Here is a 19,516-nt window from a genome sequence, read left to right as displayed (position 1 = left end):
CAGCACATCAGTCATGATTATACTTGGTGAATATAAAACACGAAGTGATTTATTTCACAGGAGGTGATAAAAAGACCAGATATTCTCACAAAGTTATGCTGATACAGCCATGGTAGTTAGCTAGCAAGAAAAAATTTGAACTTAATTTGGTATGCATCATCTCCCCAGAGCATGGTTTTATCCAGCCAGTGAAGGCAGGAGTTTTCATCAGCTTTTGGCCAGGGCTCTCTTACAGACATTTCAGTCTGGTCTGGTAGAACTGTCCATTAAATCAGTCGGTTTAGCAGGCAGCTCCTGGATCCTACCTCCAGCAGGCTCTTGCCGGTGCCTCCCGCTCTCCCACACAGCCCCACCGTCAGGATTTGGCTCATGAAATGGCTCCTCTATCATACCCCACCTGGCATGCAATGGATAGGACCCAGACCCCGCGCCTCTACCCTCTAGCTCCCCTTGCCCTGCTCCTGGAGCTGTCCATGGGGAGCATGCATAGGTGCCCACACTCACACAAACACTCTTCAGCACAGCTTCTACTCCACTGTCCATCCTCCCAGCAGATTGCTGCTGAACAGGGAGACTGTGTGAGGATGAGGGGAGAACCTGAAACTTTCCAGTTTACCTGGATCAAATTGTGGGGTAATGGAAGCAGCAGACGTTTTATAGGATAGGTAGAATTAGCTACCAATGTTAAAATCATTCTCTTGAGGCACTGCTGAGATAGATAGTGCAGATCCTTGCTCACTTTTTCGGCTGAGTGAAAAGCAATATACACCTGCAAATAATTACGGATATAAGCAACAACCTACTTTCCTATAAGCTTTATGAGCAGTGACTTTGCAGTAGAATCTCCCCAGTACTGAAAGATGATAGAACAATATTTGAAATGAAAACACTAGATCTTGTTTGGGCAAGAAAGAGAATTACATTTTCTCAGTACCACTCAAAATAAGGCCATTTTCATTTCTGAGCCAAACTACAGACATCGACATTTCAAGCCATCAGTGCAAATTTCCAGGACTTGGGGTGGCAAAAACAGCCTTTCAAATGACAACAAAGGTTTTGTCTGGGTAGTGATAGTAATGGGCAATGATAAACTAGGGGGATATCTCAAGGGGGTGTTGAATCAGACATAGAATGATAACAATTTTAAGCTTAGCAAGATCAGTTCAATGTTCAACATGGGAGAAAAGCAACAAGCCATTATGTCCAGCCATCGTTATTGTGGAAAGTATTGGTGCAAGGACCAGACGAGCACCATCGATGTACTGCCAAGTTTTACTACTGAGATACACCAGATATTAAAAATTACCTGAAAAGATCATAATTAATTATCCTGACAGACAAATCATGTGTGAGTCAGCAGTGTGCCCTTGCAGCCAGTAAGACCAACAATGTACTAGGCTACATTAGCAAGAATGCAGCCAGCAGGACGAGGCAAGTGACTATTTCCCTCTACTGTGCACCAGTGAGGTGACATGGAGAATGCTGAGTGCAGTTTTGACTTCCTCCCCAACCCAGTACGAGATGGATATTAACAACCTAAGGGCCACTGAGATGATCGGGGAGTTGGAGTACATCCTGTGCAAGGGGAGGCTGAGGTACCTGAGTTTGCTGAAGCTGGAGACAAGAGGAGGAACCTAGCTGAAGTCTACTGCTATGTAAAGGCAATCTACAGAGCAGTGCACAGGGAAAGGGCAAGAGGCAACAGTCACAAGCTGCAATAAGAGATATTGCAGTTGGGTAAATGAAAAAAATTCTTCAAAATGACAGTGGAACACACTGCCCAGGCTGCAGCATTTCCCTCCTTGGAGATTTTCAATACTCAGTGCTGGACAAGGTCTCAGCAACCTGCTTCACCTTTGAAGTTCACTCCGCTTTGAGCAGGGGGTTGGACCAGATGATCTCCAAAGGCCCCCTCAAACCTAAATTATTCTGTGATTCTGTGATTCATGATGCTTCCCCCCAGAGAAAAGCGAAATATGATTCACATTCTGCCAGTAAACAACAAAATTGTTCTTTCAATACCCAAAGACCCAACACCTTTCCTCAAGATCAGAGTTGTCATTATTTATAGGGCAATGGTGTATCAGCGTATCACATAATGAATGGCAGCACAAACTGAACTTAATACTCCTGAACGATGAGACAAAGAACACTGAACTTGCTGTGCTACTCATTTCCATAGTAAATTCAATTTTTAAAAATTTTAAAACCCCTCAGCGATTGTAATTCCTGGAAGGCTGTTTAGATTTTCTTGCTTTTAACAGAATTCAGCTCTGGTTTTTTCCCCTAAACCACATAACTTGTTGTGAACAAGAACCCAAATCTCAAAGAGTAAAAACCCAACAGAAAGAAATTTCACTGGGAAAAAAAATCTTCTTTGTGGCATCTTTTGGTAATTCTACATGTGAACATTCAGGCTTGAAGTTTTCACAGACTACTGTCAACCAGCCATGTTAAAAAAAACCAACCAGAAAACAGCATTGTATCATTCCTTCTGGCAAAAACAATGCAGATAAAGAAGGCATCAATAACAATTAATCTTTCATCTCTATGATAGACAAATAATTGAAGCTCATATTGCTCACTTTATGGTTTGAAATAATATGTGATTGCCTAACCTCAGTGGCACAGCTAAACAATGTTTAAATGATCTTTGGTCATCAATTAGTATGTAACTGATTTGAGGAAATGAACTTTCTCAGTACACTTGTTTTTTCTACAACAGAAATGGCTGGATTCACTTTTAGTATATGACACCATTTGAAATTATTCATGATATCATCAAATCCTTATTTCTATCACTGTTTTAATGAAAAATACAATGAAAGGTTGTTAAAAAAAAGTCATTTTACTAATGAACTAGCTTCAGGAGCCACTCATTCCTAAAAACTTTGGATGCATCTGTAACAAGCACTTGTGCCTTCCACTTCTTTAACACTGTATTTGTTTATTCAAATATATGCAAAGTCAGGACACAAAAAACTAAATTCATGCTTGCAAATGCAGGATTTGTCTATGGCTTAAAGCAGAGCCCTTAGAAGTACTACAAAATATTTCCAGTAACATTTATGCCTTCATCAGACCTGAGAGTCAAAATCTGATGATGACTCACACTAACTTACAGTATATGAAATGGCTTTATTATGAAACTTTACCTTCAGAAATTGCATGATTTCAGCAGGTAAGATTCAAGTTATTTCTCTACTTCCGTTTTACTTTCATCTCACAGCACCACCCCAGTAAAGGTGTGTATTGACCCACTGTGGCTAATGTATCTGAAATTTCTTGTTTGCTATAGAGAATTACATCTGCTCAAACTCCGACTAGTTTACCAAGCCAGTCAGATTTTTCTTAGTTATGCTGGATTAAACTCTATGGTTGCAGGATCCCTGGGCCCACTCATAACACTTCATTGGCACACAGAGGTTAATTTTTCAGGTCTTTCAGTGAGCAGGTTATAAGACAGAAGAATATAACTGGTGTCTGAGGAAACGATGTACTGACAAAGCACAGGTCATCCATTCAGAAATGTGCATGTTGGTCTATGCCTCAAAACCGTAAGTCTGAGCTAGGTATACTAGTTATACATACAATACCTGATATTGCTTGCCCCAGGAATAAAATAATGAGATTGAAATAAACAGATTATTATAAGAGAATGAGATCAAAATCAATACGCCTCAGCCTCTAGACTTCTGTGCCTCCAACACACAATGTTAAAATTTGTAATTTTTCTTTACATTCAGGAAGACTGTCTTTTTTTTAAGTGAAAGCTGAATTCGTGTATTCCCTTTAGGTCACGAACCAATTACCTGGTATTTCAGGAAAGCACCACATAGCACACGGCTCACAATACAGTTGTCAGCCCTAGACACCTGATTTACATGCAGCCCTCCCAGACAGCTTTGAAAATCCACGTCTGACCATGCGTGGAGCTAGCTGTGTTGAGTGCTGGGGGCACAGGGAGCCCGTGCGGCAGAGGGCCCGGTGAGGCAGCAGGAACAGAGGTAGGATGCTGCTTGGGTAGGATGCTGCAGGGGCAGGAGGCTGCTGGGCAGGGCGCACAGTGCTGAGCGGGGCTCCTCTCAAATTCAGCCACCCCATGCACCACATGCACCTGACTATCTAAGTCTGGACAGGGAGAAAAGCTTTGCCAACAGTAGAGTCACTAGGGCAAGGCACATGAATTGAGATGACTACACGAAGGTATCTCACATGTTAAGGGAGAGAACCAACAGGTCTGGATCCTCTGGCTTGCAAAGTCTGTGCTCTTTTGCCATGCAAAATATCCAGCAAACGTGACCTGCGGCTACAGCAGCAGCTGCACAGCGGGTGGGTGCTCTGTGCAGGCTAGGGAACAGCTCTATCCTCTGATATCCTATGCAAAACCTATTCGCTATTGTTTAAAGCAAACTCATAAATTGCCCTCTGGTCACCTGTAATCCTGGAGGCTTATCCCTGCATTCCTCTAACTGCAATATTAAAAAATGGATGGATTTTGAACATGAAATATTGTATTGATTGATCTTATGCTTGGATTTTGCAGTACAATGTGTGTAAGTGGGAGTTTTCATTATAAATCTCATTTTGAAAGGTTTATGACTAGCCTGTTTCAATTCTCTCTAGGCTCAAAACTTGTTAGATATGTTTTACCTTGGAAGATAAAAACTGTCTCAAAAATGAGAGAGTGAGAGAAAGAAAAAGAATGGTGTAACTTTCTTTAACTACAGGAACATATTTTGAACCAAATATATGAAAGACTGAAATTTGACAGTCCTTATTTCTTTTCATAAACTGATGTTTTCTGAAACAGTAACTTAAATCATTAAAAATGTAAGAGTCTATGCACATCCTCAGGAAGTCACTTCTTGCATTCTGGGTAAAATACACCCATCATTTAGGACGAAATTACCTTTTCAATATTACTGAAAGTGGCTTGACTTTTACAGGAGAATCTAGGAGGCTAATTGTGAATTCCCCATAGTCCTTCTTTGATGAGGCAAAGTTCATGCAGAATTTAAGGATGTATCTTTCTTCCTTATGCAAATGAGAGAGCCCAAATGACTGATTTTTTAGGAGAATCAGGGTGGCACCTGGAAAGGATGCTCAGGTGCTCAGAAGCAAAATGCAGAAGTTCATATGCGGTATATGGATATGTTCTTACCCACATAATGTGCTGTGCCTTGTTTCAGTCTTTCTGTCTGCTTTCCAAACTTGCCAGAGCAGTAATATTCAGCTGATAAACAAGCACCTAACAATATGTTGTCCCAGCCTTCATCAAGTCATGTCTCAGGTTAAGGTTTTAAGGATGAGGACTTTCTCTTTCCAAAAGTAACAGGTATAAGAAATGAAAATAGCCTCTCCTGTTGTAAAGTTCCTGCAATTTTTCAAATTCCATCTCCTACATTTTTACTTCAGCAATTGTTTAGGCATATGGTAAGTGGTATACAGACATAACAGGCGCTTGAAGTTATAACAATGAACATGAAAATATCAAAGCAAAATAAGTTCTTCAGTAGACAGTTTTGCTTACCGGTATATGACCAATCAATCTCTTCAATCAATTTCCGCTGCTGTCTATAGTATCCGTACACCAAATCTGCAAAATAGCAATGAATTTACAATATAAAAACCAGAAGCCTAACAGGAACATGAAGTGTAGATGACACCCCCCCCTCCAACAAGATAATCACTGTTTTAATAACTGATGAATTATTTACTTTGTCCTTATCTTGGACCTGGAATGGTAAGTATTGTTGTCCTGGTTTCAGCTGGGATAGAGTTAACTGTCTTCCTAGTAGCTGGTACAGTGCTATGTTTTGAGTTCAGTAAGCGAAGAATGCTGATAACACTGATGTCTTCAGTTGTTGCTCAGTAGTGTTTAGACTAATGTCAAGGATTTTTCAGCTTCTCATGCCCAGCCAGTGAGAAAGCTGGAGGGGCACAAGAAGTTGGCACAGGACACAGCCAGGGCACCTGACCCAAACTGGCCAACGGTGTATTCCATACCATGTGACGTCCCATCCAGTATAGGAACGGGGAAGTGGGGGCAGGGATTCGCTGCTTGGGGGACTGGCTGGGTGTCGGTCGGTGGGTGGCGAGCAATTGCACTGCGCATCATTTGTACATTCCAATCCTTTCATTATTGCTGTTGTCATTTTATTAGTGTTATCATTATCATTATTAGTTTCTTCTTTTCTGTTCTATTAAACCGTTCTTATCTCAACCCACGGGTTTTGCTTCTTTTCCCGATTTTCTCCCCCATCCCACTGGGTGGGGGGGGAGTGAGTGAGCGGCTGCGTGGTGTTTAGTTGCTGGCTGGGGTTAAACCACGACAATTGGTTAAACAGAATATAAATACCATCAACATTGTATCATATAAAGGATACAAACAAAGCAAACAGAAGTGCTTTCCAGTTTATCTTTCTCTCCTTCCTTCCTCTTTCTTTCCTTTCTTTCTTTCCTTCTTTTCTTTCTTCTCTCCCTCCTTCCTTCCCATCTTTTTCTTCCTCCCTCCCTTTCCTTTCTTTTTTCTTTCCTTCCTTTTTCTTTTCTTTTTCTTTTCTTTCCTTCCTTTTTCTTTCTTCCTTCTCCTTTTTTCTTTTCTCTTTCTTTCTCTCTTTCTTTCCTTTCTCTCTTTCTTTCCCTTTTTCATCACAACCATGCTTTCCCTTTTAAAATTAATACAACTCCCCCTTGAAGAAACCATCTTCTGCAGTGTCCTTTAGAAAGAACCAATGTAGATTACATGGAAATCAAAGTGACTTAAACTTTCACTTCAGTGTGGTCAGGACTCTACATGTTTTCTCTAACTTTGTACTACTGATACCATTTAAAGATAGTGAACAAAATATTCTAAAATGTCATTTCACTGTTGTCCTGGTTTCAGCTGGGATAGAGGAGTTCTTCTTAGTAGCTGGTACAACGTGTTTTGGATTTAGTGTGAGAATAATGTTGATAACACACTGATGTTTTAGTTGTTGCTAAGTAGTACTTATCCTAAGTAAGGATTTTTCAGTTTCCCGTGCTCTGCCTGCAAGCAGATGTACAAGAAGCTGGGTGGGAGCACGGCCAGGACAGCTGGCCTGAACTAGCCAAAGGGATATTCCAGACCATAGAACGTCATGCTCAATATATAAACTGGGGGGAGTTGGCTGGGAGCGGTGGATCACTGCTCTGGCATTGGTCAGTGGGTGGTGAGCAACTGCATTGTGCATCATTTGTCTTTTCTTGGGTTTTATTTCTCTTTTTTTTTTTGTTATATTCGTTTTAATTACAATTATTATTATTATATTTTTTATTTTTACGTTAGTATTATATTTTATTTTACTTTAGTTATTAAATCATTCTTATCTCAACCCACCAGTTTAATTTTTTTTCCGACTCTCTCCCCCATCCCACTGGGATGGGGGGAACTGAGTGAGCGGCTGCATGGCGCTTACTTGCCAGCTGGGGTTAAACCATGACAGCTATATACTATCATCAGCAATATTATAGCTGAAGTGTGTGAAGTTATTTGTATCTCTATAAACTTTACGGAGAGAAAAGGCTAGATATTAGATACTTTTTAATGACATTATATTTCTCTAGAGAGAAATATCTAACTGTATAAATACTCACTGATTTATTCTGATTACTGAGTAACCTTCACCATTATCCTTTTTATGCCAGTACAACTCTAGCAACACTACTGATGTGTGCAAATAGATGACTATGCCCCTAATACTTATTAATATATGTAAATTGCAGATATAGGTTTTTTGAGACTGTCATTTTGAGAGTCATAACGTTAACTAGCTTCATTAAATACTGTTCTAGAGAAGCACAATATAACCTATTTAAGAAATAATTGCATATGAGCATGTTGAGCATACATATGGATTGCTTCCTTCAGAAAGCGCCACAGAATTCTGCTCACATTCTGCAATAAATACAATTTAATGAAACAGTTTCATAGCATCCATTTCTTTTCCTTTAATGCAGAAAAGTATGTAGTGCTGATTACAGGATGTTAAATCCTAATTGCTGTTTGCAAGGTTAGAAATGTTCTGTGTCTTACAATGACTTTCTGCTACCTATCTGAAGTCCATATGTTTTAATAACTTCATCAAGACTTCTGCCTCCTCCATGAAATTGCAATTGCCCTTAAATGTTTTTCTCTTCCCTTTCTCCCCCACCCCTGCCAACCCCCCCCCTTGCAACGCTTCCCAACATTCACTCATGACTAGGATTTTTACAAAAAGATCAAACCTTACATGTAAGTAATGGCACTGAAAAGGGATTTACATGCACCAGCATAGCCTTTGGACCACATTTTAAAGTCAATGTGCATTGTGCCTGCTTCTTTAATTAATTATGTAATAGAAAGCTGTTTAAGTTCTGATTCACAGGTGTTAGTTGCTGTCTCCAGTTTCCTCCTTTATCCATTGTCCTCCTAATTGTTACTTCAAACAATCAGTTGAGCATTCATATGCTAACTAAGCAGGGTTTAGGCGTGAGAGCGTCCCACCACTTTTTAAATTCCACATGGAGGTCTGATGGACAAGGAGCGATAGCTTCAATGAACAAGAAAAAAAGGGGCAAGGTTCACTTTTTTTGGTGCATTACACACTTATAGACCCAGTAAATCTTACGGAAACTCTTTATGAATGCCAGGAGACCTTAGAAGTTCATACACCTTCTTTCCTCTGCTATTCACCTATTGTGCTCCCACAGTACCTTCCCAGCATACTCACAGCCATGCACCTTCTCACATGTGCAGGGATTGTCTGTGGTTTTAGTCTTGCCTCTTTCCACTATAAATATGTGGCAAAATTGGGGAACAAAAGCAAATGCTATTTAGGGAAGGCAGCAACTGAAGAATCATAGCATGGGTGTCAGAGAAAAGCTGTGTGTGAGAGTATGAGGACAACCGAATGCAGCAGTTCTTCCTTTGTGCTACTTGTGCAAACTGCCCTGGCAAAACACAACCATGCATCCTTTAAAGCATTGACTGTGTAAACTGTCAGTGTTGACCAGTTAACAGTGTAGAGGCCAGCTGGAAGGAAATTATTTTAAATTTTTTTAAAATTTTATTTTGAGTTAATAAATTGACATCCCTTTTGCTCATGGTATATGACAGCAAGTACTTCTGTTTAAATAGTGTATTTAAATTCCTTACATTTAATTTAAATGAATACAGTAATAATGAGAACATCTTCACAAAAGAGAAGGCAAAACTGATGTCAAATTTGTGGTTTTATATGTAAATCTGTGATGCTGATACTTGAGCTTGATCAGCTTGACAGTCAGCATGATTCCTGTGACGCTGGCTGACATCTCCAGCCAGTGCCCAAAATAGTTTGAATTTTACTGGTTGAGGTGCTGCTTTATGAAGCAAAAAATCCTTAATGTCCTCTTCTGCTTCCAGGAAGCTGCTGAACTTGTTTCCATAGATTGTTGATTTATTCATGGAACAAGGCAGCTCAGTTGTGGGATCATGTTTTAAACAGTTTTATGGTTATCTTTCTATGCCTGTCAAGGAGACATGCAAGATACCATTAAATGCTTTTTGTTCCCTTTTTCTACCCTTCTTCAAAGCCACAGTTTTCTGTGTGAGGCCATGAGACTTGTTTCCTTTTATATTCTGTCCAAACGGCGCTCAGCCCAGTGCCCGAGGCCCACGGAGTCAGGAATAATGGTGGCAAATGCTCCCCTGCTCATGAGGGGTAGCGGGACTGACTGATTCGTGGCTGACCTTGTCTCATGTTCAGTCACAGGGGCAAACCGAGAAGATGCGTTTCTGGTTAAAGCATAGCACTGGGAGTAATAAGATCTTGTAGATATTTTTTCCTGTTTAAAAAGTATAAACAACCAGGTTTTCTTCCTCCTGACATGAGTCTGATACTCCTTTTGCACTTACTGGCCTCGGTTGAGTTTTTGAGGATCAGAATGTTCACAGCGGTAAATCAACGTGTATTTATTCACACGTAAGGGTAAAAAATGAGTAGCTTTAATGATTAACAGAAAGAAACATCTGCGAGGGAGACCCTCCTGATTTGGCACTCTGTGCCAGGAAAATAAGTCAGAGAAGTGGAAATGGGACCTTAAACCTCTGAATTCTGTCAGGGAATATCCTCTTGGAGATGCTGAGGCAACAAGCCCCAAGTAACCACCACAGACCCCTCTCCTAAGCCTCAGTAAAAAGGGTATTCTGAGGACAGTGCCTGAAACACAAAGTATGTTTGGGAATGCTGCACTCAACATGCTGCTTTCCTATGCAGGATACAAGCTCAGGCGTAATCTGGCCCTGTAATTTATACCAAGATGCTGTAATTTTACCAGCCCTTTATGCCTGTCCTTTTTGCCACAGCGGTGTCAAGAGATATCAGCTGCTAGACTCCAGAGGACAAAAGGACAACCTCCTTATGGTTTTACCTCCACTCAGCCTGAACTTTTTGAGTTGCACCTGCAGTGCAGGCAGCATTTACAAGATTCAGACATCAGAATGACTTATTTATGGGAATTGGGACACATTAAGTAATGTCTGCGTTCGTCAGATTTTCTACAAACGGGGCACTGATGTTCTGCATGTACAGTAGGGGTAGGCACTATTAACTATGCATTTAGATTGCCAGCATGGTTTGGTCCTGGGAAGTCAGGTGTCACTCCGTATTTTCCTCCTGTCCCAAAATCTAATTTGGGAGCAAAGATGACAGATTCTAAAGTCATAAGCATTCATCTAATATAAGTAGATAATGGCAATGTATTAACAGTCACAGAGATAAAGGCTGTGTTGGTATTAAAACTGATGGGAATTTCAATTTACATGGGCAGGATTCAACCTGTGGTTCTTAGGCCAAGGAAGAGCACAGGAACTCTCGGGATGCCAGCAAGGATGTAAGCAATCACTGAAAATACGTGATAATTTTCTTTTCGAGAAATACAGAAATTCTTGTTTCTAAAAAATTGTGTGTCTCAAGATCTCTGCTATGTACACTTGTGTTACTGACTCTGCAGAAACTGGAGCTGTGAATACCAGAAGCTTACACAGGTTTGGAAAAGATTTTAAAAATCTGTGAAGGGGAAATCCACAAACACCTCTTAAACACAGTGACACCACTTTTGGCTCATTAAGTCCAATGATGAAACTGGGAGGATTATACCGGGAAATTCTCATTGAATATTTGCTCTATTGTAATGCACTTGCCTAGGCATTTGCTATTGGTTATTGTCAGAGACAGGCTACCAGACAAGTGGCTTGAACTAGCAAAGCGGTTTTAAAATTTTTATTCAAATACATATTGTGCCTGCCCAGACACTCAGCGAACTGTTTAAAAGGACAAAAGACTATTTACCCAGGTTCAGATTTTCCACCACACAAACTGACCCAACTATACCGAAGGCTACCGAGATGCACAAATTTATGTCTAAATGTGAATGTCTTGGATGCTGCTCATTCAAATAGAGTAAGGTAGCTCAGTCTTTATGCCCTACTTGATCTACTATCCCTACTCTTCATCGGCACTTTTATACACTATAAAACATTTTGAAAGTCATATTTTTAGAATAAGACACAAATCTCTTCACTGGAGAAGAATTTGGACTTGTAGAACAAACTGAAATGGTATGATGAGAACAATGGTTATACAGGGTAGCCGAAAGAAAATCTGTACAAGGCTAGTAGCTATGATGTGGGACACCAGACAAAGTTGCTGCAAAGAAGTCAGAGAGGAAGACAAACTGCAAAACTGGCATAATAATAAATTCAGAAAAAGAAGCTACATGTGGTTAGCAAAATAGATGCTCAGTGCTCTTCAAATATTAAAAGAATACAATTAAATAGATCAGATAGACTTTTATTATGCAGGTTCTACTTCTGAAAGTAAACACAGAACCTTAAACACAGCCAAAACTGTGCAAAATCACCTCTGATGAAAATGGAGTGCTTCTTCAACAATTGTCATTTCCTTATTTTAGCTCCTTCCATTGACAGGAAGGTCACAGGAGCCACTTCTATACCTTTCATCCACCTTATGATGGTGTAGCTTCATTGCCTCAACTGAAATAATTCTTGATTTATACTGACGGAGGAAATGAAAATATTCAGAGCACAACCTGCTAACAGTCTTGAAGTTCTAACTGACAGGAGCTATCTATAAATCCCTTTGACAGAATGATCTACATTTGCCTGAGTAAGGTCTCTCTCTTATGGATTTATTTAATTTTGTAATAGCATCTGTAAAATCATTAAAACCAGCAAAATGCTTTAATAACCCATCTCTACAATTTCATATATTCTTTCTCCCTGAAATTCAAAGTGTCTAAATCTTTTGTCAAGATGGGTCTGAGAATGCTCACAGCCTTATAGAAATTTAAAAATCTTTTTTTTACCCACAGTTCCTTCTGTGTAGGTTTATTTTAGGCATCGGTACATGTTCGGGTATCTATAAAGAGAGTCAGTTCCCTTCATTATGCTTGAGTGTAGGCTGCTCATTCCAATACAGATTGGAAAAGTGAGACTTTCCCTGCACTAAATATAAAGCCAAAACAAAACTCTTACAATTTGACAATTGTCATGTGTATTTACTAACACAAATTGTGTTTAAATCTAAAAAAGAAAAAAGAAGAAAAAGATTGACTGGTTTCATTTAAAAGCAGTTATCATTAAGCACCAGAGTATTAATAGGCACTCTGCCTTGCTTAACCTGTCACAACTTTACAGTGAATAGTGCCATGAATTAAAAAGATAATCCCTATGGTATCAGCTAAGGTTTATAAATTACATTTAATCACAATTTTCCAGTGCGTTTCTATATGCAAAAGCAACAAGGACTCCAGTTTGACCAATTTATGTTCTACCCCATTGGAATTTAACATGCCTGGGGTTTAAAGGGCCCCTGAAATTCCTAGCAGCCAGTGGAAAGTGGGAGGGATCTCAGGATACCACGGGATATGATCCAATCTGCTTAGGTTACCTGCTTCCACCTTCACTCTGACTACAGGCAAAGTAGTAGGAAATGTTAGATGTCTCCCTCCATCTGTGATCTTGTGCACCCAGACATCGTCTGAAGATGGAGGAAAATGGTCTGCTTCCTACACAGCCATTAGCACTTAGTTGAAGCATTGGCTGTACTAAGTTTTAAGGCTTCTCTGGTAACTGATGTAGCATTCAAGTGTCTGCTCACTGAAACCACACTGACAGTACAGGTTTTAAGTGGGAGAGTGGTGCTTATCCTTCCAGAATGGCTATTTCTGAACATGTACAGGTGAGTGAAATTAAGTGCCTGTGTAGCACCTGGGCTAAACACAAAGATACCTCAGTAATTTAAGAACCTACAGAACTAGGTAACCCAGAAAAGCTAGATGACTGGCTTGCTCCTGAAGCACCTAAAAAGGTGTCCAAAGCCAAAACCAGGCGGGACTTAAGAGGACTGTAATCTCCCCAAAGATGTTATGCTATTGTCCCACATATGAAGTGAGGCAAACTGGTGTTTACGATAGAAATTGGAATTGCTATTCAAAAAGCAGGTATCAGGCAGTTGATTCCTAGGACACACTTCTATATATAACTCTGCTGCTACCCACATTCCTCTCTCCATACCCAGATAGTCTTTTAATGCAACACATGTAAATTCATGGACTCGTATAAACAAAAAGTAAATCCAGACCAGACATGAACAAACAAAAATTCAATCAAGTCAGTGAAACTATAGGCATTTGATTTCAAAATGAATTTACTTCTCTGTTAGCAGTATCAGAGAAGTAGGAAAGAGAGTGTTGAACAGAACTGGACTTTGTTTAAACATAAATAGTAATGGTAACTTAATTTTATTTGCATGATCCTCTTCAACGTTCTGGGTATTCCACAAACAAACTTTTATGATTCTGATTTCTAGCAAAACTGCGTGTCAAGAACTGTAATAAGTATAATTAGGAAAGAAGAATATGTGTTTTACCTCCTATATTTATCACCTAAGTGTAAAAACATTTACAATCCCCTTTCCAACAAACAAGAAACATTGTGATAGACATTTCAGAAGTGCAGTGAAAAACAACAAATTCAACTCCTATACCCCAAATCTCAGAGTTCACATTTAACTGCATTTTGGAAAGGTTTTTAAAAATCTTTACTATGTTTCTCCAATGCCCCTCTGCCTGTTAATTTTAACATCTACAGACCAGTAAACCTCAACAGCTTTAGTAGTATCTATCTAAAACTCTTGAGACTGGACCTTATGCAAGTCATCTCAAAGGAACATTTACTGAAATAAATGGTTTTTAGCGCAGTAGGGGCTGTGAAGTCAAGCTGTTAGAAACTTTCTCTTTTGCAAACTGTTTCAATAGTTAAAATCATCTTGTGGAACCCAATGAACAGCCTTAGACTGAATCCTATGAAGGGGTTGGTGAGGGGGATATTGAGAGAAATATATTCTCTAAAGGAGGAAGTCTTTAATCATTAAATATTTTCCTTTCCCATTTATTTGATGCTGGAATTGCAAATTCTACTCAACCATTATTCCTCCAGTCATGTTACAGTAAGTTTCCTGAAAGGTGGCTCTTTAGATAGCACTGTCTTCTTTTGCTTCAGGGAGGTATTTACTTGAAACGTCTTGGTGAAATTCTTTTTTCAATAACAAAGGGGAAGAGAGAGGTTGCCTTATTATGCCACACACCTTTTATAAAAACATACCAAAACCATTGTACTCCCTTGAGGAAGCTCTACACTCACAACATCAAGACTGAAAAATTCCAAAGTTTATCATGGACACCCGATATCAACTGCACATCTATAAAAATATGGGTCTCTATTTGATAAAAAAAATATACAAACACAATGCAAACAATAAAACAAAAAACTTGTAAACAAATGTAGAACCTGACATTTTTTGACAAATCCTAACAATTACATTATATATATGCATAGGTATGTCTGGATATATGTATATCTATAAGGATTTGTCAAAAAGGTGTATGTAAATATATACACATACATATTGCAATTTTTTATGGTTGTATCATGTTATAAATCTCATGTTTACTCTTTTCCTTTAGCCATTTCCTTATTGCAACTTATTACATAAACATTTCATTTGGAAAAGAAAACGAAGTGTCTCATGATTGCTAGAGAAACTGAGAAAAATGTGACAAACACTAGCACGCTAAAAACACAAACCAAAGGCAAAACAAAGACACTTAATGTATGGGTTTGGTTTTTTTTAAAAATAATTTTCTTTTTACTAGAATACAGCAGAATTATTAATATAGTGGCATAAGGGAGATCACAGATAAAATAATCAGAATAATGGCAATTACTTTTCAACTCATTCATGATACTGTATTTCAAAGTAAAGTACACTGAGGTGAGGAACCAAAATCTATGCCCCGTCCTTCCCTACAGCTTCTCTGAATGTGGGACTAGACATTGACATGGCCACTTGTATTTTCTCCTACTCCACTCAGGTTCCCTTCACTAGGAGCACAGGGCAGTACCCTCCCTCCTGTTCCTGCAGACAGCTTGTGTCTGCCTTTTGGGTGCTCTTGAGAAGCAATCGTCATGTAGATTCACATCTTCCCAGGCAGAGGAAGGAAGTGAACCTGTCTCACTTGAAAATTGTGGAATTTTCAAGCCAGCAGGAGATAGTGAAAAGTAGAATTAGTGTCAGTAATACCTTACATAGAGCTTAACACTACAAATGTGTGTTTTAACATGTTCTGACAAAGTTTAATTTTGAAAGGGTGCCTGAAAATTAGAAACATATTTTAGATATGAAATAGGCTCCAAGCTGCTCCACACTATCTAGACTGAGAATTCTCAGCAAACTCTAAAGCAGAATTTTAAGCATTTGGGAGACTTTCAGGTTAGGAACTGCGGTATCTGTGAAGTCAGGCAACAATTTTTCAGTATTTTCAGGACTTGGGTAACCTTGGACATGGGTCTGTCTTCTACCTAAGTTTCACTTCTTTATTCTGACTCCTGCTGGTTAAAATTAAAAAGGCCTTTGGAAAACTCACTGTTGAGTAGGTCAAACTGTAACTGTTGACTCCAAGTACAGCTTAATACTAACAGAGATTTCACCCCAACATATTTGGAATGTATATGGAATTTAACCTTTATGGCACAATCTAAAAAGATAAAAGATTGGAAAAAGAGGTACAGGTCACATAGATGCAGAAAAAAAATTCTAGTGTGCTCAACCAGAGTTTTTCCCAGATCTTTGAGTTTTGCTCAGAAGTGCTGGCAGTGGGAAGGGGCTGGCTGTTTGTTGGGGGACTGGTGCTGTTGGATGGGGCTGGCGTTCCCCAAACCCTTATCCAGACCTTACAGCTACCAAAGACACACAGCCCCAAGTTTCATTAGTGAAGCCTCTGCTTTTGGTGGGATAACTCATCATTTCACTCCAGCAATTCCGAAGTTGATTTAAAAAATTTCTAAGTCAGTGTGAAGAGATCAAATGACATTGTTTTAGGTTCCTGTGATTTCTTTGGGAAAAGAAGTCACATAAAAATAAGAGTACTTAAAAAGGGGGATATCTGGAAGTTCCTTAAGGAATCCAGATTTAATCCTGGGTTTTAGAGGATTTATGGAAGAATGGTACCTCCACAGCGAGGTGGATGGTCTGGGCTTTCCTCCACGCTTTGCCAACTCCTGCACCACGTAAGTAGAGTGCTGCACCACAGCTGTATTTTCATACAATCCAGACACTTAGTGCTCACACTAGGCTCTTGCTAGCCAGTATGTTTTACTCTTATTTTGAAAAGCAAGTATGTGGTCAGTATGTGGTCCTCTGCTTCATCAAACATACACAAATGTGGTGTATTATTCTACAGAACAATATTTTTATGTTCACAGATTGCTGAAAACAAAAAGGTGTATTGATTGCTCCTGGAGATGACTGTAGCTAACTACAGCAATATTAACACTTGTTTGTTTTTTTTCTCTATCAGATTTAAAAAAAAAAATGCAGGAGATATCAAATAAAAGAAGGTCTTGCCAATTTAAAATCTATTTTCTTCACATTTCCTTTCTTTACTTCATTTTTTATTCTCTTCAATACCTTGTTACCTATACTGTATCTACCTTTTGATATAGTTCTGAGGTCAAATTCTGTCTCATGTTTTATGTGTGTCCAAGAAAGTACCGTGAGAGAAACAGGAGTCCCATCCTAGTCCTGTCCCATATCACCCACAAAACTGGAACTTCACAGATGATTTTGGAATTCAGATAGTAATAATATTTGGAAGTGGAGACTCAGATATTTAATCAGATATTTTGCATGATCTATATAGTCATGTATCCTGCTCATTTGTATTTAATCAATATGCTCTTCATCTTGGAGGGGGGAAGCTATATGAGGCCCATGTGAATGCTGACAAAACACAAAACCACCGTACAGGCATACATCCCTTGCCCGTCCATCCTCCTAACGTCTAATTTAAGCACATTTTACATAACAGTAATAGGAGACAGAATACAGCTTTATGAATTCAGAAAAAAACCCACAACATCATTTTGTTAGTTCATATTCTTTCAGTTCTAATTCCTGTCGGATTCTGTCAGCAGACATAAACCTAGTTGAACAAGGTTTGACCCAAAATGTGGAAATAATAGCCCCATAAGATGATAGATACATGGTTTAATCAATCATTGTAAATGTGAAATTTCACCTTACTGCCATTGTTTCCCCATATAATCCAACCTTTCACTAAGGCGGTAAAAAGCCTTTTCCCAGGTCTCAGGTGGTGGTGGCACTCCATGAAAAGGCTTAATTTGTGCACTGAACCACAAAATGGAGGTTCTGACCTCTTGTTACTTGCAATCCTACACTGAGTGTATAACACAGTTTGAACTAAGAATCTCATTGCAGCAATTCTCCTAGGTTCAGATTAGTTCCAATACAACTGAAAGTTCATGTACTGTGGCAGTCAGCTGTCAACACTCAATAACCAACTGCAAATTGACCGTGACTTTCTAACAGTAAGAAATTAAATCTTTGAAACAAAAATCAGGAAGCCTGAGAATGTCACTATGATTCATAGGCAAATTTTTACTACAAACTAAACACTGTAACATGAAGAAATTAAATACAATGTACCTATTAAATTTGTTTTCAGTTAATTGCAATGACTCATCTACCAAGATTAAATTATTTTTATTGCCAATTAATAAAGTAATGAATTGCTCTGTCAATTAACAGCAACCAGAATCAGGGGAAAACATTATCTAAAAACGTATAGTGAGTTAATTGTTTGAGCACGCTTAAATCTTGTAAGTAGGTTTCAATGCACCTAAAGTGACTGGTGAACTTACACCAGGACTGATAAAGTCATTCCTACATTGGGAATTCACCTGCCTAAACTCTCTGCTGGTTTGGATCCCAACTCCCAACAGAACTAAGGGATTTGGGCTCTTAAGTGATGAAGAATTAGTTCTAGAAAGGGATTTTAACACCAAACTCCCATTGCAGGCTCTCAAAATCCTCAAAGCCCTTGATAAACAGACATCTGCCCTTGGTCTAGGTGTAGAGTACTAAAACCCTGGGTAAAGGCATTAATTAGCAGCCTATGAAGTGCATCTGCCCGTCTCCCCCTCTCTTACGAATATTTATATAAAGGTTTTATGGTATGGGGAAAAACTTCAATAGGCTGGATTCACAGTGTCTTCAGTGAATATTCTTTGGGCACATAATTAGGATGCTTTGTCCTAGAGCCATTTAGACACTTCTGCCATTATGCTAGGGAGGAAGCCCGACTTACACATCGTGCCTAGTAATGCAGAGTTATGAATAGGGGATGGCCTGGAAGTTTACATATAGACTTAGAAGAAGCTCTCTCACTGCCTGTTTTCTTATAAATGCTTCCAATTAAGGGTGCAGGCCCAAACAAAGTGAACAGAGTGCTAAAACTCCCTTCCTTGAGTGAGCAGGGAGGGTTTAAACTTCCAGGCCCTGGAGAACACCTTGGGGAAAATAAAACTGCTGAGAGGAAAGGAACATACAGCTGACTCTATACCAGAACAAACTCTGACCCCTAATAATATTTTTATATATATATATATAAAAAAAATACGGCTATACCACAGAATCTAGCAGAGAAAAGCAAACTGAATTGTTAAGGCGTAGCAGGATGAAACAATCAGCACAATGTAACAAACCAGTAAGATTTCAATGATGATGTGTAAAACGGCCAAATGGCCCAAGAAGACAAACCTTAGAGAAACAATGCAGGTGCAAATCTGAAAAGTAGCTCTTGAACATAAACAAGCAGAGGCCTTTCTTGAGAAATTCATACAACATGCACAACAGACAGGTCACCTAGTGAACAGCAGAAGAGCCATTAAAGAGTGATGACTGCAATATAATTTGAATTGACATTCAAGAGACAGCAAGGGTGCCAAATTAGCACACTGACACCAACCTTTAGCAAATAAAATGCACAAGTTTTTTTTAAAAGATCCCCCCAAATAAAAATATTTCCAGTTTTGATACCAATGCTACTTTTTAGAAGTCTTCAAAATGTCTACTAATTTTCCAGAAAG

The 19,516-nt window shown here is 39.1% G+C and overlaps 1 protein-coding gene across 6 annotated transcripts in view; it reads right to left on the bottom strand.

Moving 5' to 3' along the window:
• The window catches only part of PTPRZ1 (protein tyrosine phosphatase receptor type Z1), a 145,315-nt gene that overhangs the window by 98,791 nt on the left and 27,008 nt on the right, over positions 1-19,516 (bottom strand). For all 6 annotated transcript variants that reach the window (XM_052789390.1, XM_052789392.1, XM_052789391.1 and 3 more), the window contains exon 2: positions 5,534-5,599. In XM_052789390.1, the coding sequence (XP_052645350.1) occupies positions 5,534-5,599 (66 nt within the window). The remainder of the gene's footprint in view (positions 1-5,533; positions 5,600-19,516) is intronic.

Source organism: Harpia harpyja, chromosome 6, assembly GCF_026419915.1.
Source record: "Harpia harpyja isolate bHarHar1 chromosome 6, bHarHar1 primary haplotype, whole genome shotgun sequence".
Taxonomy (NCBI): domain Eukaryota; kingdom Metazoa; phylum Chordata; class Aves; order Accipitriformes; family Accipitridae; genus Harpia; species Harpia harpyja.
The sequence above is the reverse complement of the archived record's forward strand: the minus strand, read 5'-3'. Positions and strand labels throughout refer to the sequence as shown.